Source organism: Schistocerca americana, chromosome 1, assembly GCF_021461395.2.
Source record: "Schistocerca americana isolate TAMUIC-IGC-003095 chromosome 1, iqSchAmer2.1, whole genome shotgun sequence".
Taxonomy (NCBI): Eukaryota; Metazoa; Arthropoda; class Insecta; order Orthoptera; family Acrididae; genus Schistocerca; species Schistocerca americana.
This window is the reverse complement of record NC_060119.1, coordinates 798,521,198-798,545,590: the sequence shown is the minus strand read 5'-3', so window position 1 is coordinate 798,545,590 and position 24,393 is coordinate 798,521,198. Positions and strand designations below refer to the sequence as shown.

Here is a 24,393-nt window from a genome sequence, read left to right as displayed (position 1 = left end):
CCAACTGTGTTTGTCGGTATTTTGCGTGATGTTTTAAAGTCTTACGGAAGATGCTTTGAATGACGAGCTGCGTTAGCGTAATGGTTAAAGTGTATGGCTGCTAAACGAAAGGTTCTGAGTTCAAACTCGGCGCTTAATATGTTTGAATGTAATTTTTTGAAATTTCTAGTGGCAACTAAAATCGACCATAAGGAAAGTATACGCTATAGACTTTTACCTCTGCAAACTCTTCAAAATTTCATGCAATGGTTTACTACATCTAATGCTGCACAATAACTGTGTTGAACATCGAAACAAAATTAAGTCATTTATGGGGGGAAGGTATCAGTCAAGAAGATGTGTAAAAATCAAATTTTTGGGCCAAATAGTTTTTATGAAATTGAATGATAAAGTGTGTCAAAGCAGTCTAAACACCATGTGTCTGCACAGACAAGCAATGCAATGATCACAAAGTCGCGCACATGCGGGGAGCACGTCTCTGTAGCAGCGAAAGGGTTAATGCGGCCAAGGTGGCTTTACTTCATAAACTGCGCACTCCCCCCTAAACGTAAGTTTAGGAACTATACTATGGTGCTGCTTCTCTTGGCACGTACAACTGACAATGCAGCAATCTCCTGCGTCTGGGCGCGCATGCGCGAACTGCCAAGATAAAAGAATTGAACTATAATGGGAAATCACTATATAAAGATGTGAAAGCAAAAATATTTTATTTCAATTTTTTCTGAAATTTTCCTTTACTTTCCAACTTTCTCAAGAAAACTTTATTCATAGTGAGCTGATTCTCTAAAGCACTGTATTTGACTACAAAATAGGCAGAATATTAACATTTCCTTTGAAGAAATAGATTGAAAGGAAGTGCAGTGCCATTTTTATGACCAGACTTTGCTGGTTATTTGAGTTCAAGACAAGATGTTCAATGAGAACCCTCAGGTCAAACACGACATAGGATGGAAACAGATGCTTCGAGAAGAGCTATATTCTAAAGCATAGAAACCACTTCTGCACAAAGGGAAAGAATACAGTTTTCATGATTATGATTACTCTGTGAGAAAAAATGAATATGTTATACTGAATGAACCACAGAGTAAATATGTGAAAAAAGGTTATGTACTGTTTCTGTACTTCAACTTACAGAAACCTCCACAGTATTGCATACACAACAGTTTGCAAAAACTGCAGTGTTATATACCATTTAAAGGACATTTACACTTCCACAGTGTAATCGACATTATGTTTAAGTTATGTATAGACTTAGGGGCAGGATGAATAATTCACACATATGACTAATTCATTCCCTTCTTGACATATTACCAGTTTGAGGAAGTTTTTTTCCGTTTCTGAAGTCAAACTGCAATGTCTCTACAATTCAAGGCTCATCATAATTTTGACCAAAAGCTTTTGATTCCTAGTTCTATGTTGTTTACTACATCCCCACACACAAGTTTTTGTGAACATCTAGTTTTGTCGTTCTCACTTATCCAGATCTATTAAGGAGGCTTAATGTAGACGTGAATAATAGTCAATTTTTTCAGTCACTTTAAGGATGATGTTCTACGTTTGGAATCACGTGAACTGTTTGTAACATTTCTGCTTTATGAGTTTCACATCCAACTGTATATGCATTATAAAGGAAAGAATGTTACTGGAATGACTTTCAGTACTGGGGATATAGTAGCCAGTGCACATATATTCATGACTCATAGTATACCACATCGTCATCGTGTTGTATACATATGCAAACGGTATACATGGCACCTTACAATACAATACATATGTGTCGTCATTGTCGTCTCTTCTTTCCCTCGTCAATATTAGAATATGAAAAATGTTTGTGTTTACCTATTTGTTGTTGACAACACACAACTATATGGCCACGATACCACCTGATTCCAGAATAGCTAGCTTAATATAGTATAAAGATAGTGGGTTTCGATGCAGCGTTATTTAGGTGTGATTTTATTCTTCATTTAATCTCCGAGACTAAGAACCAGTTACTCTTAATCAGGCCCAAAACTCGACTTTTAACAAGAGCACTTATGATCAGTCTGTCATAATATTATTAATACGTAAGCTCTATACCTCTATAAGAAAATATCACTGTTCATGAAACAACAAAATATACGAATAAACTTCTTTATATCTTTCCTTTTATTCAATCAAAAGCTTTCAAATGTTTATTTCGCACCAACAAATCATTCACACCTCTATGTAGAGTGTAAATGTGTGCATGAAAAGTAGTAGGCTGTTACTGCTGATTACCACGTATGGGCTTATGGGTTGCTAGGCTGCTTCGATCAACAGGATTTATATTGGATTTTGAAATTGATCCTTCTATCCAAACTTATGCCCTCCACAATGGCCCATCGACAGTGGGGTAACCATAAAATATGCTTCCCATTCACGATAATTAAAAATTCACGTAAATTCTATTTTCGCGAGTTTACAGCAAACCACTGGCATCGCGAAAGCAGTCTTGATGCCGCGTCACACTCGCGACACTTATTAGCCTGTCACAAAATTGATCTGCACAAATCTACAATTAATTCCAAGTTCATAATTCGCCCCACACGATTGTGTGCAATTGAAGTTTGTCAAATCAATTATTCCTCAAATCGTAATCACAGATCCAGACACTGACCGTTCATAAACGCACAATTAACACACTCTTTCTAAGAGTAAAAGAATGACGTCACGTGATCTACTTAGTTATTAAAATATTATTCCAAATGACCTCAAACATTTATCGTCATTATATTTTAATGGTAATCAGAAAAAATATGATTATTCGAAAAGAAAACATAACAGATTGCAAAGTGCAAGTAACTAAATGACAGCTTTGCGTAGTGTCGGGACTTTATCACGCAAAAGTATATAAAGAAATGCTTGAAATCTCAATTTCTTCATAATAACTGACAGATACAAGTAAGATATTCAACACTTGATAGGTCAATCCTGACCTATAATGTTATAATAGTATTTTTTTTTCCCTTTCAAAATGGTTGTGCATGTATTGCCTGTGAAGAAACTAAATGCAGAAAACTTGTTTAATGTAATGAGGACATTAACAGTACATGTAGAAGCTGTGGGCTTTCAGACACTTTCAGTAGATGATAATTCGACCAACAGAAAATCCGTCCACATTTTCCAAATCCACCAGTAGCCTATAGATATTGAAAGATCATTGTCTTTGATGATAAAATCTTCTGGGTTGACAGCCGAGTCAATTTGGTGTTCTCCAGCAACGTTTCAGCAAGTTTCTTACTTGTCATCTCCAGACACAGTGTCAAGTTCACACCTCGTCTGTATCTTTATAGCCGCTGGACCACGGACTTCTCTGCATCCTCGGCACTGGTCGGGCCAATCAGGCACGAGCGGAATCGGTGCGGTGGCGCGTGGTGGTCGTGGTGGAGCCGCGGGTGCCAGGTCCTGGCATCTCATCTCGGTGCGGCCTGTTTATTCCATCTGCCTCCATCGGTGAGCTCTTTTCTCATTATTGATAATGTTGTGTTCCATGTACTGCTGAGTTGGAAGCCACTATCCCGATTGACCCGGTTATCACTGACCTGTATCTCCACTGCCTCTTTAATGATAGTGTCCCAGAAATCTTTCGCTCTACACAGTCTCTTGGTTTCTCCAAATTGAAACATGTGTTCTTCACTGAGACTGTGCTCTGTTACTGCGGGTTTTTCTTTTTGTCTGAGGCGGACGCTTCTCACATTTTCAGGGATGCGTTGTGTTATGCAACACTGTGTCTGCCCTATATATTGTTTCCCACATTCACAGGAAATACTGTAGACACCTGGTGTTCTTAGACCCAAGTTGTCCTTCATTAAGCCCAACATATTTCTGATTTTTGCTGGAGGATGGAAGATGGTTTTTATCTTGTTCTTCTCCGGTATCCTGGAAATCTTGGCCATGGGCAGCCCTGCATACGGGAGGAACGCCCAGACCTTTCTTCTTCTTCTTCTTCTTCTTCTTCTTCTTGCCCATCTTGAGAGCACATCTAATCTGTGTTTTGGTGTATCCATTCTTCTGGAAGGTTTTCTTCAGGTGCTGAATCTCAGTAGATAAACTGTCCTTGTCGAATATGTCATGAGCTCTGCAGATAAGAGTAGTGAGCACAGATTTCCATTGTGCTGGGTGAGGGCAGCTGTTGGCATTGATGTACAGGTCTGTGTGTTTTCTTTCGGTAGACCGAGTGTCCCGGTGTGCCATCCGTTTTCTTCTTTATTAGGATATCGAGGAAGGGTAGGCACCCATTATCTTCCAATTCAATTGTGAATTTGATGTTCTCGTGTATGCTGTTCAGGCGGTTGAGAAATTCCATTAGAGGGTACTCGCCGTGCGGCCAGACCGCGAAAGTATCGTACACATACTGATAAAAGACCTTGGGTTTCCAAGGCGATAGCCTCGAAGTATTCCAGGTACAGATTAGCGATACCTGGTGCCAGTGGGAATCCCATAGCGACTCCATCCACCTGTTGGTAAAACTTTTCCCCACGCTGGAAATAGTGGTCGCCGATTCCACTCACGCCTGATTGGCCCGACCGGCGCCGAGGATGCAGAGAAGCCCGTAGTCCAGCGGCTATAAAGATCCGGACAAGATGTGAACCCGACACTTCGCCTGAAGATGGCAAGTAGGAAACTTGCTGAAACGTTGCTAGAGAACAACACATTGACTCAACTGTCAACCCGAGAAGATTTTATAACAGAGATTTGCCGAGAAAGCCAGCATTCTAATAGTTTTTTTTTTTTTTTTTTTTTTTTTTGCATGGCAGTGTTCATATATTTAAGTGCATACAAAACAAGTCGATAAATCAAGATTCTTGGGCAAACATTTCGTTAATCCTGACACTGCTAGATATGCATCTTTTTGCTGTAGTTAGGGAAGTATAAAATATAGAAAGCTGTAAGCTGCTAAAATATATTTATAGGTTGTCAGTGAATGGCTAAATATTAAACTGATTACTTGGGCATTCAGTGATTATGTTGCAAGTAGCGTGGTTGAATTGGACAAGACTAATGCAGAGGACTGGAATGGTATAGCAAATTTATATATTTGATTATGATCTGATGGAGCACACTCAATGTTAATCAAGATGTCGGTATATCTCACTTAGGCACTTGGTGGAAACTGAAAAGTTAAGATTCTGGAGTATTTGAGAACTAAATGTGTACCTGCAAAAGAAGCTGAGAATTGCAGAGATTCAGAGTAGCGATTAAGGTACCTACAGCAGTGTGCATGACATTTCTGACCATTTTCTAAATTTCAGCATCCGTTATGATGAATTCAAACATGTTTTATCTGATCCCAGCTTTAACCAGAAATTGCTGGTTTCTGTTGTCAATCATTCTAAGAAACTTTGTTGTACCGAGTGCACAATTTTTTTAACTCTTTGTAAGTCTATGACAACTGGTAAGCAGTTCAGACATTTGGACAGTGGCAGTTTTATGCTCCCATGAACATTTCCTGTAAAAGTAGTTACATAGTTATTAGACTTTGCAAGGCTTACTGTTAACACCTTCCTTCATAAAGCTGCAAAATGAAGAGAGCACTAGCAGCTGAACTCATTCTGTAAATACTTACGGCTAATGTTGTGATGTGTGAAAATTATTCTACTCAACACACGGTAACAAAAGTGCAAGAAAGTTATAGGGACCAGTGTAAATATTGTAATGAATAATTTTTACAATAATAATAAAAATAATAGTTTTAATAATAATAATAGAACTTCTGTACAATCTCTTGGCGGCTTTAAAAAGAGGAAACTTCACTATGCCTCTTGATATATTTTTATTTTTATCTGTTTCTTCACTATTACATACTACTGCATTCCAGATACCTCCACATATCCTCAATGCAAAATGCTTTTGCTCTTTGATGAAGCACATACTGTGCTCATAGATCAGTGTAAAATGAAATTTAAGTGTTGCACAGTCCTCTGAAAATTCCAAGAAATAAAAATCACGTTTTAAGGCACGTTCTGACAAACACCTCTTCGAACACTTAATAAGCATTGCTTACTGCATACCATATACTTGTCCTTCCAGATTTACTCAAAGGGAACAATAATTTCTTTTGAATTTCAAACTGGAAAAACTAAGCAAACTCTCTGCCAGGAGTTATTGTGAATAACTGCCACACTTAAAGTGCCAGTCCTATGCAATTAAAGCATTCTAATTCTCAGAGAAATTAACTGTCAGGAGACTCAACAGTATTGTTATTAGCACCTTCAGCCTCATAATCATGAAGCCAACAAATTGCAATCAGATCAAAAGCTATGTGGCACTGTCACAAGAAATGATTTATGGGGAACACTGCACAGAACATTGGTAAAAGATGCAGGATAAGCTAAAGTGAAAGCAGCGAGAAGTGCACAGATAAAGGTTCAACTAGAAGAAGAATTGGGCGGAGCTGCAACTCTCACTCCTCTTCTGCACTGATAGTGGTACAGAAAATGTAATATAGGGTGACAGGATTTGAAGTTCATGTCTGGGCTAGGAAGGGCAAGATGAAGATTGCTGGAGATACAGCAAGCTATAGAAGATGGCTCTCTCAGCTCTGCCGTAAACACACTACATGTTCCCAGCAGCCAATAGCATTTCATACTGGCAGGAGATGTAAAAGCAAATCCCATCGGACCCACAGTTTTAGAGCCATCGGTTGAAAGATGGCAGCACCCTAGATGTAGATGAAATGGACATAAGAGAGACTGACAAATCATGGGGCAACAGACTATGACTTTCGAAAAAACTGGTCCTAATCTGTGGCCTGGCCCCTTGCAAGGTTAAGTGCAGGAGAAAATGAGGAGAGCACAGTCGGGGGAGGGGAGATGGAGATCTCAGTAGAAGGAAACGAGATGCTTTCCAGTCGGTAATACCGCCCAAGGGTGGGTATCTGAACACCCGTTGTATGTAAAGGGAACCAGATGCATGAGATGATCAGATAAGTGTGTCATGTCTATTGCTCAGGAGACCAAGAGCTGGTACTGTTGAATTTGAAGAGGAAAGATCCCCATTTTGGGAAGGAGACTATAGAAAGGGGCTAGTCCAAATGGCACCAGTGGCCAGACACATGCCACGTTGGTGGAATGTTTGTAACAGTTTCAAACTGAAAGAGCCACCGAGCCATAAACCTGGGAACCATGGTTCAGTGGATAGAAGTAGTGTCATTCATACCACATCATTTGTGCCCCCAAGATCTATCGGCAAGGAAACAGCCAGTGTTAAGCTTCCACATGCAGCTAATCCTCATGTGATTAATGTGGCACAGCTAACACAAATTTTTATCAAAAAGGAGCCCAAGAAATGAGAGTACTACAGCATCCAGGTGCTTGGTACCTAAATATAGTTCCAGGTCAGGATGGACCATTGTACAACAGCAGAAACACATGAGCCGTGTTTTGTATGGAAAGATTTGAAACCAGTAGACACCTGCTGGATGGCATCTTTGAGCTGGCATTCTGCATAAGCTACCTATTGGGAGATTTACCAAATGCAAAACTCGTCAACATACAACACAAAGGTGACCAGCAGCCCAACAGATGTCAATGTTCCATCGATAGCAATGAGTAAGTGTGCGACACATGCCATTCTCTTAGACCTGTGGGGACTAACCCAGAACAACAGGTGGGAAAATTGATCAATAAAAATCGGTACGGGGCCTCAAAAGCCTCAGTCATGGAGGGTAAGTAATATGTGAGGGCACCAAGAGATATCTTGCAACTTAGGCAGGTCAAAAAACTGCAATAAGATGTTGGCACATACAAAAAGCCTTTTGGATTGCTGCTTACAACCTAAGCAGATGGTCTACTGTGACTTGTCTATCCCAGAGACCACACAGACAGCGAGACAAACTACCCTGATATTCGAGAACACAGCATAATCAGCAGGCAACCATCTTTTTAAGCATCTTACAGATTATGTTGGTCAGGCTAATCGGCCAGTAACTGTTTGGATAAGTTGGGTTCTTGGCTGGCTAGAGGGTTGGGGCAACTATGCTATCTCATATGGGGAAGGCACCTTTCTGTCAAATACAATTGGAGACCCTAAGGAGATGTTGCCTTTAAGGAACATTCAGGTGCTGGATCAACTGATTTGTATTGAATCAGGGCCCAGGGCTGTGTTGTGGGGTGAGCCAAGAGCCTGAAGTAGTTGAAAGTCAGAAGGGTTCAATATAGGATTCAGGACAGTGGGGAGCGAAATGTAACAGGAATGTCTGCAACTTGTCACTCCTACAGTAGGAAGTCAGCCAGAAAGGAGACACAGCGCACGCAGCACCACTTACTGTGCCTGATTTGACAGCAAGCCTTAGCATGAAGTTGCTAGAAAGTGATAAGTTTCATTTGTGAAGGATGTTGTCTGAGTCGTTGAAGGGTGCTCCATAATAGCAATTGCAGTGTCTTTGAGCCACCACAGCACCCACCATCGGTGAGGGGTTGGAGAGTGGTGTGGGGTGGGATGGTGTGGTGTGGTGGTGTACAAAGCAAGGTGTATGCGACTGAACTGCGCATGTGCCTGCTGGCGATTGCTCAAATTAACCGAATGTAAAGAGTTGTGACGTCACGCTAATCGTAAGCAGTCAGTAGTTAGGAAGTATTGCATAGTCTTTGTTCTAAGGCATATGAGACAATCCCTGGAGCTTATGCCCACAAAGGTAAGACCAGTGGCAAAGCCAAAGTGACACCACCTGCTGACAGATGGCAACCAGGAGATGATCTGAAGGAATGGGAGAACTAGGTGGCCGAGGTAAGACAACTGCAGCCTTGTCAACAGCCTCATTTACCATCAGACTGACATGACCAGGTACCCACATAAACATCGCATTGGTGCTCTCTCTCTCTCTCTCTCTCTCTCTCTCTCTCTCTCTCTCCCCCCCCCTTCCTGGTCTGCTTGTTGCGCAACACGTGATTCTGCCACCGGAGGTCATGATGTTAGTGTAAGATTGTCATATATGCATAATGTAAGCATTTGTAATTCTTTTGAACTTCAGTATACAACAGGTGCTCAGCAGGTTTTTATTCCTGGATCTTCTGTTCCTTGTTGAAAACTGACCAAACGCAAACTTTGAGGGGACGTTCCATACAGTTGATCCACGAAGGTGGTTGTTCACAAGGGCTGCCTTTGTGAAGTGATCATCCACAGTTGCCACATTTTGGGTCTGCCGTCCAGTAGGAGAAAATCTGCCTAAAGCGTAAACATCTAATATAAATGTGTGTGTGTATCTGTACAAATATCCATATGCCCTTTCTGTAAACGTCTGATAAAATGTATGCCTCACTACTAGAAATTATAATGGAACTCATCTGTCTGCAGTGTAAGATCTCTATGGGAGATGATTCCTTCAGCCCTGCTCAAAGTTTCATGTGGATCAATGGTCACTCACAGGTATGTCACCTAGAGAATTAGATGCTCAAAGAGCTGTGGATTGAGCAGCAGATGAGGTTTTAATTAATAACAAACGATTTCAATTTTTTCCCAGAGGTAACTTCCCCATATTTGTCTTCAATGTTTTCAACAAAAGTAATGGTTTCATTGCAGAAAAAGTATTTCCACCAGTCCAAGTACATATCAAGTATTGTGTGAAGTGTTTAGCATCCAGACATCAAGCTTGTCCCTCTTCCCATCGGGTAGCCAGGGAAGGAATTGTCGTGGGGCCATACTATCTTAGTAGCGTTGTACCTCTGCTTTATGAAAATTTTTCCCGTCTAAGGAGACTGCTGAGGCCTTGCAGCCAACATTGAAAGGAAGTTTAATTAATCTTTTGCCATGCCACAACCCACTGTTAATGGGGGCTCTCCTCACTGGCACCACCCAACTAGTAAACTGTTGCCACCCAGCCCCTGTGCCCCAGGCACGATTGATTTGCATGGGGAGCTTCCAACTTGGGCATCAACAGTGCCATCCGTGCATGGTCAGGGAAGATACCTAATATCAAAACCCACAAACCAGATCCCAGCACAATTGGCACCAACAAGGCAGTAAGGAAAAAAGCATAGTACAAAAACAGACTTGCAGCACAGAAAGGGAAGTACTGTTGCAAGGTGTGGTGATACACTACTTTTTACTGTATCAAATATTGCAGCAATGACACATGGTAAGCGTTCGCCAGAGTTTATTAATTTGATATAATATTTAAGAAAGATAATGTTTACATAAATTATGTTAATTTTTTTGAACTACAGATGTGTGTGTGATTCTTATGTTTCACAACAGACACAGTAATTATGAGCCAGCTGAAGCAATGTTCAACCTAGCTCAGAATGTTGACATTGCTGAACACTTATTTCGGAGGCAATAACCGTGCACAAGATGATGCCGCGTGTTTCCCTTAGACGCTATTTCACCTCCACGTGACAAAATTATTTCCAAACTATGGCTACAAAATACCCGGAAAATCTCTTACCCTCACACCGGCCACCCTTTATATAAATGAACAAGCATTTGACTACTATGTAGTTTCAACATAATCCTTTTTTCATATGTATGTTCCAACTTATGACTATATGTACATCAGTCTGTAAGTCCATCTTCCATCACATGTTTAAATTGGACAGCAGGTATGTAATTAATAAAACAGAACACATTGTTTACCCCATGAAACATGGCAATTTCATATACTGTTCAAATTCATCATTGCACACATTTAATGAAAATATGTCTTTCAAATCTTATTACAGTACTGAGTAAAACTGAATAGTTATCAACTACTAGTGATGGAAACCCCCTCAAGGCTGCATTACCTTGGGCTAATCTTGTTATAACAAGTTTTACGGACTGGATATAAAGAGGGGTTCACGCAACGGGACTATTGCATGTGGATAGAGAGAGGATAGAACCTGTACACCAACAGGGGAAGAAAGGAAGGAAAAGGAGGAATTTGGAGTGTAAAGACAGAGAGAGGACGTGAGAGACTCCAAAGACTGGTACCCCTCCCACCCTGGACTACCCTTCTGTGGGAGGTTTTACACTGGTGGACCAGATAGTAGTGGTGTTTGTCAATTCTACAGAATCTTCTTCACACCATGCCTCTCACTATGGTATGCCAATGGAAAGTATAGTGCAGTTACCTAGTTCGATTTCCAGAGAGAAAGAAGAGAATAATGAAAGATGAGACTATTGTACTGAATCTTACACCTGCTTATTCAAGGGTTTCAGATACAATTGCTCATTTCTGTAAAATGGGGATTGATTCAACTTAGTAACTAAGTACAATTATCCTTACCAAACAAACTCGTACAATCCATACCATTTCATTACCCCCCCCCCCCCCCCCACACACACACGGTATAATGCCTTTCCCCACCATAATTATTCGAACTCTACTTGCTCATAATAAAATAGAAATCCTCTCCCGGTTGTGTTGGAATGCTGGGTTAAACTAATAAAGCATCTCTTAATGTTACAATGAATCTAAAATATCATTTCAAAAATGTGGGTAAACCAAAACATTTGCTATTGAATAACAGAACACAGTTTTTAGCCAGGAAGTTTAAAAAATTTTTGGCATGGGAAGGTGTGAACAATGTAATAATTTCTAAATATCATTCACAAAGTAACCCAGCATCAAGGGTCATGCACAAGTTGGGCGGGCATTGTCAGGCTTACTGCAGGGCTAGACATTCAAAATGCATACATATGGTGAGAGAATTTGAAAATCTGCTAAATGAGTTGTCACATTCAGTTACAAAGGTTTCCCCAAGGGGAACAGTAGAAGAACACAAAGAAGGACTAAAGTGGGTTGAGTGACCATAGGAGGATGCTGTTACATAGGAGCCAAAGGGCAATAATGTGCAAGATTTGCTAATGAGAAAAGGCTGAGAAAAGGAAAAAGAGATGGGAGAAAGGTATACCTATGCAGTACAAGGTGGTCGATTTGGTCACCTTGTGGGATGCGAAACAGCCTAAAAATCACATCCAGGATAACCAGCTCACCAGTCATCAATTAGGACCAGACTCATCCTCTGAAGTCCCAAAAGTGGCATGTCAAAATGCTTCATTATGCTGGCAGGTCACATTTTTGTTTTATTATGTAATTTGACATATTTGGAAGGAGATGAAGTTTCATGTAATGATTCTTTAAAACAGTTTCCTATATATTTTAAAGCTGAAATACAGTTCATACTCAATTACAAGAAATTCAATTTACAACAACTGTTTGTATGTCTATCCAACTTAGACATTTTCAAGACTTCTGTGGACACAGCAAAGGCTTCATCACCCTATTATGTCTTGCTATGCAACTTAAGATTTCCTTGAGACAGTCATATACACACCATAAATGTCAGTTCCAGTCTGTCTCCGGTAGCAGCCTATGAACTGACAGTTTGAGTAGTATCAATTTCATACATGTAATATCTGAGTAGTTTAAATAATACAGCACATCTAATAATTTACCACCACCAATTAAATGATTTTCATTGTATTTTTCTTACCGTATTTTACTGTTGTCATCAATTGGAGACAGCAAATCAAACAGCTCTTCGTTGTACAACTCCAGAAAAGACACTCTAATGGTGTACTCAACATCTTGTATTCGCAGTTCATCAATTAGATGTCCTACAGCTCTCGGAATAACACCAGCAAGAGGATCCTAAATTAAAATGACACTGTTTTAACACAAAGCTTCCAGTTCTTTGGGTTTATTAGACTTTAACCATGTAAATGTCTCAATTTCAAGACAAATGCATTTATTACATATGATACATGTTTGATGTCTCAGCCTGTTCAGGTCAACTGCAATTTGGTCCAGTCAAGTGTTATTATCCTCACTGATATTAAGATGTGTAAGGCATAAAAAATTAAGTAGGATAATAAACAATTTAAACAATGGAAAACCCAGAAAGGAAAAACAAGAATATTATAGTGAAAAATATTAGATTGATAATTACCATATAGAGAGAAGTTTCAAACAGGCACAAAAAGACTGTTACACATTTGAACTTTTGGCCAAAGGAGCAAGAAGATGGCCCCAACAGACACAGATGTGTGAATGGTTTGCTGATAAATTGGATTGTAGGAGCATGCAGGGACACAATGGAGACAGTAGGAGTGTGTGGGGACATGATGGAGGCAGGGTAGGCCTGCACTTGGGAGGTTTTAAGGACGGGGAGCAGAAATGGAGAGGAGCAGAGGAGGTGTGTCAGTCGAATACAGGGTATCCAAAAAATCTGGGTACATACAGAATTCTAATAAACATTCTATAAATATTAATGAATAATAATAAAATAAATTCTAATACATTTTGTTTTTTCCAGATTGAATGATGGCTCTGTCAAAAGGAGTAAAAGTTAGTATTCGAAGTGGACGAGAAGGATCGCCCTACCACAAAACTGCAGAAGAATTTAACCTTTGACACCCTCATCAGCAATCTATTGGTTTTACTGCCATCAGGAAATTAATCACCACGTTTAAAGTAATAGGCAGTATGATGGACAAACTGCATTTTGGATGACCTACGACTTTTAGACGAAATTAAAGAGGCTGTCTTTGCCAACTTTATGCTAGCCCAAAGAAATCACTTCATCTGACATTCATGGAGTTGGGTGTTCCAAGGTCAACCATCTACAAAATCCTGGTAGAGGAGAGGTTTCATCTGTAAAAGATACAGCTATTGCATCACTTAAATGAAGATGGCTCCAACAGACACAGATGTGTGAATGGTTTCCAGATAAATTGGATGAAAATTTCAATTTTACTGAAGACTGTGTGTAGTGAAGTGATGAAGCTGTGTTTTATGTCAATGGTGAAGTGAATAGAAAATCTTTGATACTGGTCCCAAAGCAATCCACACTGGGCGAGTACATACAAACAGCAGGACTGCCAGAAGATGATGTGTGCTTTGTGGAAAGCTCTTCTTTGAAGAAGATGTAACAGATGACATTTATCGGAACATGCTGAGAGATAAATTTACGTCTCAAACTGAGTGTCGGTGTAGGGTGACAGACTTCCAGACTGGTTTCAGCAGGATAAGGGCCCTGCCCATTTTTCTGCAGCTGTTAGAGATTGATTGAATGACAATTTTCCTCATTGGATTGGGAGAGGAGGTCATATGGAGTGTTCGCCTCATTCGCCAGACCTTTCTCCCCTTTATTTCTTTTTCTGGGGTATGCTGAAAGAGAATGTTTTCTCTATGAAGATAACAAATTTAAACCACCTGACAGAACAAACTACCGTTCAGTGTGCTAAAATTGATGGCAATTCAAACCTATTTCATTGAGTTCACCTAAATCGCGCAAATCTCGTCAAATTACACATTGAAAAGCATGGAGATCATGTTGAAAATAACATTCATTAATGTTAAAGTGACTAAAACATGCTTTATTATTATTATTATTATTATCATCTTTCCTTTCTCAGACCTTAGGTCTGGTTCGGAATGAAAGTGACGCGGACCTTGATCAAGCGTCACTTCCTTTTAACTGTACGGTATATGTTACATTGCGTTTAGGAACTTTCGGGTAATTGAACATGTATCAATAATTACGGATTTCTGAAGTTGTATATATAAGTTTGGACGTAGCTGTATTGCATTGATGTACTGGTGGATATTGCGTGGTATGACTCCTGTAGTTGAAAGTATAATTGGTATAATGTCAACTTTATCCTGATGCCACATGTCCTTGACTTCCTCAGCCAGTTGGATGTATTTTTCAATTTTTTCTCCTGTTTTCTTCTGTATATTTGCTGTATTGGGTATGGATATTTCAATTAGTTGTGTTAATTTCTTCTTTTTATTGGTGAGTATGATGTCAGGTTTGTAATGTGGCGTTGTTTTATCTGTTATAATGGTTCTGTTCCAGTATAATTTGTATTCATCATTCTCCAGTACATTTTGTGGTGTATACTTGTATGTAGGAACGTGTTGTTTTAAAAGTTTATGTTGTAAGGCAAGCTGTTGATGTATTATTTTTGCGACGTTGTCATGTCTTCTGGGGTATTCTGTATTCGCTAGTATTGTACATCCGCTTGTGATGTGATCTACTGTTTCTATTTGTTGTTTACAAAGTCTGCATTTATCCGTTGTGGTATTGCGATCTCTAATAATATGCTTGCTGTAATATCTGGTGTTTATTGTTTGATCCTGTATTGCAATCATGAATCCTTCTGTCTCACTGTATATATTGCCTCTTCTTAGCCATGTGTTGGATGCGTCTTGATCGATGTGTGGCTGTGTTAGATGATACGGGTGCTTGCCATGTAGTGTTTTCTTTTTCCAATTTACTTTCTTTGTATCTGTTGATGTTATGTGATCTAAAGGGTTGTAGAGGTGGTTATGAAATTGTAGTGGTGTAGCCGATGTATTTATGTGGGTGATTGCTTTGTGTATTTTGCTAGTTTCTGCTCGTTCTAGAAAGAATTTTCTTAAATTGTCTACCTGTCCATAATGTAGGTTTTTTATGTCAATAAATCCCCTTCCTCCTTCCTTTCTGCTTAATGTGAATCTTTCTGTTGCTGAATGTATGTGATGTATTCTATATTTGTGGCATTGTGACCGTGTAAGTGTATTGAGTGCTTCTAGGTCTGTGTTACTCCATTTCACTACTCCAAATGAGTAGGTCAATATTGGTATAGCATAGGTATTTATAGCTTTTGTCTTGTTTCTTGCTGTCAATTCTGTTTTCAGTATTTTTGTTAGTCTTTGTCTATATTTTTCTTTTAGCTCTTCCTTAATATTTCTATCATCTATTCCTATTTTTTGTCTGTATCCTAGATATTTATAGGCATCTGTTTTTTCCATCGCTTCTATGCAGTCGCTGTGGTTATACAATATGTAATCATCTTGTTTAGTGTGTTTTCCCTTGACTATGCTATTTTTCTTACATTTGTCTGTTCCAAAAGCCATATTTATATCATTGCTAAATACTTCTGTTATCTTTAGTAATTGGTTGAGTTGTTGATTTGTTGCTGCCAGTAGTTTTAGATCATCCATGTATAGCAAATGTGTGATTTTGTGTGGGTATGTTCCAGTAATATTGTAACCATAATTTGTATTATTTAGCATGTTGGATAGTGGGTTCAGAGCAAGGCAGAACCAGAAAGGACTTAATGAATCTCCTTGGTATATTCCACGCTTAATCTGTATTGGCTGTGATGTGATATTATTTGAATTTGTTTGGATATTAAGTGTGGTTTTCCAGTTTTTCATTACTATGTTTAGGAACTGTATCAATTTAGGATCTACTTTATATATTTCCAATATTTGCAGTAACCATGAGTGGGGTACACTATCAAAAGCTTTTTGGTAATCGATGTATGCGTAGTGTAGCGACCTTTGTTTAGTTTTAGCTTGATATGTCACCTCTGCATCTATTATCAGTTGCTCTTTACATCCTCGTGCTCCTTTGCAACAGCCTTTTTGTTATTCATTTATAATTTTGTTGTGTGTTGTATGTGTCACTAGTTTCTGTTTAATGACTGAAGTTAATATTTTGTATATTGTTGGTAGGCATGTTATGGGGCGATATTTAGCTGGGTTCACTGCGTCTGCTTGATCTTTAGGTTTCAGATAAGTTATTCCATGTGTAAGTGTATCAGGGAATGTGTATGGGTCTGCAATGTAACTGTTAAATAATTTAGTTAGATGTGAATGTGTTGAGGTGAACTTCTTTAACCAGAAATTTGCTATTTTATCATTTCCAGGGGCTTTCCAATTGTGAGTAGAATTAATTGCTCGGGTGACTTCACATTGCAAAATTGTCACTTCAGGCATTTGTGGTATCATCTTGTATGTGTCTGTTTCTGCTTGTATCCACCGTGCATGCCTGTTATGTTGTACCGGGTTTGACCATATGTTGCTCCAGAAGTGTTCCATGTCTGTTATGTTTGGTGGATTGTATATTTCAATGTGTGTGTTATCTATTGTCTGGTAAAATTTCTTTTGGTTTGTGTTGAATGTTTGGTTTTGTTTCCTTCTATTTTCACTTTTTTTGTATCTTCTGAGTCGTTTGGCGAATGCTTGTAATTTCTGCTTCTTTTCGTCTAATTGCTCTGTCGCTTCTTGTTGTGAGATTTTACCTAACCTTTTTCGTTTTTTTTCTGAGATTTCATTTCTTATAAATTGTGTTAGCTGTCCGATGTCTTTTCTCAGTTTTTCTATTTTGATCTGTAGCCTGTGTTGCCATGCTGGTTTTGTGGGTTTCTTCTGTGTGTTGGTTGGTTCAGATCTCTGCCTAGTGTGTATATTTAGTGTAGTGAGTGCTCCTATATATACCAGTAGTTGTAACTCTTCCATAGTTGTGTTTTCATTTATTTTGTTGTGTATGATTGTGTTGATAGTTTTTATTGTTGTTTCGACTTGTGGGTTATTTGGTGGTCTATGCAAGAATGGTCTAATGTCTGTATTTGTGTCTTTGTATTCTATATATGTTAGCTGAAATTTTTCTTCTATATCTAATATCTGTGTCACTTTGTGTTCTATTTGTGCTTGTTCTGGTGGCTGCCTTAAGATTTCGTTTTCCTCTGATTGTTTAATTGGTGTGTGTGTGTTCTTTGTTTGTTTGCTCTTGGATGTTTGAGTCCATTACTGTATTTTCTTCTTCTTCTGATTGCACATTATTTTGTTCCAGTATTTGTTGTACTTGTTGTTTGATGTTATCTAATTCTGACTGGGGTATCCTGTTATTTTTTATTATTCCACGGATCTGATCAGCTAGTCGTCGTTCTGTTAAAAATTTTAATTCTGGGTATCTGGTAATAAATGTTGTGTATACTTGTGATCTGTATCCAGTTGTGTTGGTTCCTAGGTTTGTTGCTTGGTAATAACAGAACATGAGGTGTCGATTAACTTCATCTGACCATCTCATCCTCTGTCTTTGTTTTCCTTCTAGGGTGGTTGCAGGAAGCATATCCTGCAAAACACCTCTATTTGGATTTAAATCATTTTCCAGTTGGCTAGCAGTGTCGTTACCATTGTGGGCGGGCATAGGGTTCAAGCGTCGTCCCCGACCATGACGGCGCTTGTCCGAGGCTTCATTATTTCTGTCCTGAACCAACTAATCACACTAGAAGGGGGGTTAGCCCTATTAGTGGTTTGTTCTTTTCGTCGCCTTTTACGACTGGCAGAACATACCGGAGGCCTATTCTTTTCCCGGGCCTCCACGGGATTTATTATTATTATTATTATTATTATTATTTTTCTTTTTGAATTCTCTGTGTGCCCATATACCCTGTACAAGGCTGCATAGTGCCGCAATGAGAGCAGGGAAAGGAGTTGGTGGGTGAAGGACCAGTTGATGATTGGGGGTTACCAGGACATAGGACATATTGTAAGGAGAGTTCCCACCTGCACCGTGCAGAAAAGCTGGTGTTGGTAGAAAGTAGGCAGAGGTCACGCGCTGGGAAGCAGTCATTGAAGTGAAGCACACTGTATTGGGCAGCATGTTCAGCAACTGGTTGGTGCAGCTGCCTCTTGGCCATAATTCTTTAGTGGCCATTCACACAGACATACAGTTAGTTTGTTGCCATGCCAGCATAGAATGCAGCACAATGGTGGCAGTTTACTTGTAGATAACATGACTGGTTTCACAGGTAGACCTGTCCGATGGGATAGGTGATGCATGTGACTGAATGGGAGTAGGTGGTGGTGGGAGGATGTATGGAACAGGTCTAGCATCTAGGTCTACGGCAGGGATTTGAGCCATAAGGCAAGGGGTTGGGAGCAAGGTTCAATGGGCAGCAAAATACTGATGTGAGAGTGGTAGGAAGGATAGTGGGTAGGGCATTCCTCATTTCAGGGCTCAATGAGAGGTAGTCAAAACCTTGGCAGAAAATGTGATTCTGTTGCTCCAGGCTTCGGTGGTACTGAATGACAGCCAGGACGGTGGTATGTAGGCAGACACTGGGGAGACGAGGCACCTTCAGTCTGTGACAAGTTCAGTATTACCCTTGGTATATTTGTAGAAAGGCTATTCGTCACTACTGAGGCAATAGCCACAGGTGGCTAGTCTGCATGGAAGGTATTTCTTTGTATTGTATGAGTTACAGCTGTCTAAGTGGAGGTGTTGGTGGCTATGATATGGAAAATGGTAGTGTGGTCATTTTTGAGATGGATGTCAACATCAAGGAAGGTGGCTTGTAGGGTTGACAATGATCAGGTGAAGTGAATTGGGTACAAGTGGTTGAGGTTCTGGAGGAATGTGGATACGGTGTCCTCACACTCGGTCCAGATGATGATTTCATCAATGAATCTGAACCAGGCAAAGGGTTTCAGCTTCTGGGTGGTTAGCAAGGGTTCCTCTAGGTGGCTCATGAATAAGTTGGCACAGGATGGTGCCATGTGGACGCTCGGTGCTGGAACACAAATGTGTGAAAGGTGATTCCTTCAAATGGCGAAGTAACTGTAGGTGAGTGTGTAACTTATCATGGCCAGGAACGCTGTTTTTAGTCTTGAGTCAGCACTTCAATAGCAGCAAGGCCATGGGCATTAGGGACGTCAGTGCAAAGGGAAGTGGTATCAACAATGACAAGCAGGGTGCTGTGTGGTAAAGAATCAGTAACTGTGGAGAGTTAGTGCAGGAAATTGTTAGTATCTTTTTCATAGGAGTGCAGGTTATGGGTAATAGACTATAGGTGTTCTATGAGAGCAGAGATTCTCTTACTGGGGACACAGTAAACAGCCACAATAGGGCATCTTTGATGGTTCGGGTTATGTATTTCTTTTGGAAAGAACTGATACTTCAATGGGATTAAGGCTTGTGAAGGAGAGGTTTATGGTTGTGTTTCAAGGTCTGTCTAGGTTCTGGATTCCGTATGGTTGTGGGAGGGAGTTCCTGAGGACATGATAAGTCTAGCAGGTCTGTGAGGCAGAGTTTGTCAGTTATGAGGGGATAGAGGAGAGATATGGGGGTTGTTGCAGAGGCAGTGAATAGTGGTAGTCCAGTGTGGGAGTAGATGGTAAACACGTCCTATCAACATAAGCTTTTCTGAACTGTGCATGTGGGAATTCCCCGTGTAGTATACCCTACATTCTGATAACCCACTCCCGGCCCGGGCCTCTAACTTTGCTAGTCCTTGTGTTACATTTATCTATCCCCTTCTCTGCTCCCACTCCAGCACTACACTGCCTTCTACCAATACATGCCCGAGTCTTTTCCCCTTTCTCTACTTTCTCCTTTTCCACTCCCATCCACACTCCTCAAACCTCCAAACAGCACCTAGCAGCCCTACCCTCTCTCCATCACATCTCTGCATGCTCCTACACACAGCACTGTATCTTCCACCAACCTAACCCTCGCATCCCTTCCCTTCCCTCCCCCAAACTCTTCCTTACCATCCTCCCTTCCCCACTACCCATAGATTGTTTCTCTCATCAACCGCATCTACTGTGCACAGTCCGGCAGTGCCGAAAGACAGTGGTAAACACATGTGCAAGTTGTGCTTGTGGGAATGTGTGCGTTTTCTACTTTAGAAGGCTTTTTGGTAGAAAGCTAAAATGTATATCAGTCTTTTAGTGTGTCTGCATTTTAACAAGTTATCTTACTCAAGAAGCTGCAGGGCTTTCAGATATTCCTGTTTCTACGAGGACATATTATTCCAGTCCTTTAAACTGTTTCACTGTTGATGTATTTGTCTATATGCTTTCTGCACATAAAACAGCCAACTCCTTAACCATTACTATTATGTGAACACAAGATTAAATTCTGTGACTTATTTTTTTTTAATTAAAAAAAAAAAGCGTATCAGTAAGGATGAGAATAACTCATGAATTCATTTCTTGTCAACAATGTTGTTCTCACGCAGCTAACTCAAATTACTGTGTGTTGCCATGCCCACTATCTTGGCTCACCAAATGTACCAGGTTTGGAACCAGCTATAGCTGGCCAAACCATCCAAGATGCTCACCATTTTGTATCAACCAGTGAACAATTGTACCCTGACCAATGTAACAGATGTGCCAAGTATTGTACTCAAACCCTATGTAATACAATTCTTACAGATGACATGTTTATTGTGACATACAAACTGATTGCTTTAAAGTTCTGACCAATCCACCACCACAAATCTGTTAACAATAGCCAAAAATAATAACAAAAGTAGTTTTAATGTCTTACAAACAGGTAAGAAATCTGAAATGTAACTCGGGTATTTTTTTATTGAGTAACTGACAAGGAGAGGGACATAAGAGGTGCAACTGATTTTTTTAAACTATCTATACGGTGATGCAGGTTAAGATCTCCTATCATTCACTGCAGCCATTCACCCTGGTGGGCCTTCATTTGAGGGTAATTGAAAAAAATCTGAATTTTGGGCGACAGTAGCGTTAAAAAATTATAATTATTTAGTCTAATTGTTGATACAATGAACAGGATAACAGCTTCACATACAGGAGGTTGTGAATCAAATCTTGTCAAATGAAGTAACATTTTTATTTTTATTTTTAAATATTCATCAATATAATTTCAATCATCATTTTTATTCAATTAATTGATTTAAATATAATGTTTTAAATCCATTCCTTTGCCATATAATTTTAATCATAATAACTTCTTCATTTGCTCTCATTCTTCTTCCTATCATTTTTCCCCACTCTGAATATTCATCATATGTTTCTAATTAATTTTATGTATTAATTTTGATTTAATTTCTTTTATTTTGTCACCCTGCCTTTTTTTTTTGTCTGCATTACTGCAATCACTATATTTCTCATTTTGCTCAAGTTTTGTTGTACTTACAAAACTGTCTTTCATGTAAATTTTCACCTGCGTTATTTTGTCCATAGTGCAACAGGTATTCAGGTTTATTACATTCTGAATGTTTGTATGACGACTACCACGCAAACAAAAATTGCACAATAACTGAATATTAAACAAATGAAGAAGTTCATACAGTGATTAAAATAAAGTGTCAAAAGAATAGAAATAAAAAATTACATTTAAACCAATTAAATGAATAAAAATAACGAGCAAATTAATTTTGATAAATATTTAAAAAATAAAATAAAAAATTTGCATATTTAACGAGATTCGAACCCACAACCTCCTATATGTGAAGCTGTTACCCTATCCATTATATCAGACAACCGGACTATATAAGGCAACTTTTTTAATGCTCTTAAATGTCACACAAAATTCCGAATTTTTCTTTGTCAATTACTCGCAAATGTGGACCCACCAGGATGAATGGCTGCAGTGTGTGATACTTGGGATCATAACCTACATCACCATATAGATAGTTTCAGAAAGTCTATCACATCACTGGGCACGTCTCCTTGTGAGTACTGGTAATAATCCTCAAATAATTTTAGAAAATTTAAATGTGGGACCAGGCATTTGTTATGTTAGAAATCGTTTTTTAGCAGTGTAACAGTGAGCATAAATTGCTATGTATTCACAGTGTACAAAATACTTAACACACCACGAACATATGTAAGGCTACTACTAAATTAGCACTTAGTGCAGGAACTACCAATCCTGCATGATCTATTTTATGGGCATAATTTTTAGGCAGGCAGGATGAAACTTAAAAAATAGGCAGCATTTTGTCACCGGAAGAAACCATGATCTATTTAGTAATTTCATAGACAAATAGCATCAAAAAGATTTATTTTTTTGTAGCTTTCATTAAGCCCACCAGACAACGCTTCTGACTGCTAACAATCTCTAAATTTTAGATCCAAAGACTGCCTATTCTGTATCTACATCCGTACTTCACACGATACTGAGAAGTGCACTGTACCACACATCAAATTTTCTTATTGCTCCATTCACATATTTAGCACAGGAGAAATGATTTCTTAAGCAATCCTCTCTGTAGGCTGACTGCCCTTTATCATTATCTCACCAAGTAACTGAAGTCTCACCCATTGTATTTACAATTAAGCCTACATGTTAATTCCACTTTGATAAACTAATCCAAATACCTGGATGTAACCATCTGCAGGGATTGTTATACCCAGGTACTTTTAATAGATACCAGACCCAATTGTGAGGATAAAGCTATTCTGAATTTTGTGAAGTGCACATGAAAGGGATTCTGCTATGTTCTGGAGCCTTCTTCAATTTTAACAATTTGATCTGTCTCTGAACACCAATGTAAGTAACATATATATTACATTTTTTGCAACAGAGAGAGATTTGAACTGGGCAGTACAGCTTTATGTTCATTTGAACAACCAGTCATACAATTAAAAATATCTGGAATGACTATATTGTTTACAAGAAAGATTCAATTTAAAAATATTTTCAATGTGTCACTTTCGCATATTGTTTTGCAGCTTCTTTAGTCCTAGTTGTGATATTAACACTCCATACAATTTTCATTTTCTTGTAAGTCAGTATCAGGTACTATTCATCAATCTCCAAGATTTTTGTTTCGAGTTACTGCAACACTGCATCGACTACCACAATAGTAGTGTTGCGACAACTTCCTGACGACCACCTCATTTCTGGAGCTACAGCGATCCAATGTTACAACCACTCTTCACAAGAAAAGAAACAAAATGTTCATTAGTGTATATTCACACTTCTTCACGTGTTCCATGCCAAGTGGGCTAATTTCGAAAAAGTGTGAAAATTTATTTTAACATTGGTAAAGTTTTACTTTTACCGTTTAATAGTTGCAGAGATACAGTCATTTGCTTGACCCAATAGCATACCTTTCAACAGTGTACCGATGAGTTATCAGCAACTTTGTGATAGTATCTCAAACAATATTTTCATAAATTAAAGAAAACTAGGCCAAAGTGAAATTTAGCTTTTCAAATCTCCAGATCTAATTGTGAGATAAACCTGACATTGATTGCAATAAATTACCAAACCAAGGTCTCAGAATATATAATTTCATTTGCCTCTTGCTTTCCAATGGTTTACAAGCAGTGGTCAAGTTGACAATTTTTGTAAAAATCCCAAAAATGGAAATTTTCAGCACATCATTTTTGGAAAAGTATTTCCTGCAAACACAGTTAAACTATTTTCATTAGACTACATTCTGAGCCATCTAAAAAAGCTAGATTTGGTCTTTCAATACGAGCATATAAGGCGCTAAAAAAAAAAACAATGAAACAGCGAAGGTGGTGTGAAGCTATGTCCCTTCACTGATAAACTAAATCTGACATTTTATTATGTTTTTCAATTGTTTAGTAGTATTTAGGTAGAATCAGAAGTCCCAATGAAGAGACGTGAGATTTCAACCGAAAAACAAATATAAAGTGTAAAAGAGTTGTGATTTTTAAACATATCTTAAGCACTCAGCACTATAAAATTCTTTTTCTAAAAATGAAAGGGTGTAAAGAATCCAGCAATAAGCACAGTGCTCTTTTCTGTGTATCTAATAATTTAAGCTAATCAACTGAGATTTCCAGTATGGCAGTTTAAAGTCAGCAATTTGAAGAATGCTCACACCACTGTGAAAAGTACCGAGCTATGGACCAGATGTTATAGCAATTGCTAGCCGATT

At 38.9% G+C, this 24,393-nt stretch overlaps 1 protein-coding gene across 1 annotated transcript in view; it reads right to left on the bottom strand.

Moving 5' to 3' along the window:
* The window catches only part of LOC124612597 (kinesin-like protein KIF11-A), a 231,033-nt gene that overhangs the window by 169,950 nt on the left and 36,690 nt on the right, over nt 1-24,393 (bottom strand). The window contains exon 4 of the mRNA XM_047140884.1: nt 12,435-12,592. Coding sequence (XP_046996840.1) covers nt 12,435-12,592 — 158 coding nt within the window. The remainder of the gene's footprint in view (nt 1-12,434; nt 12,593-24,393) is intronic.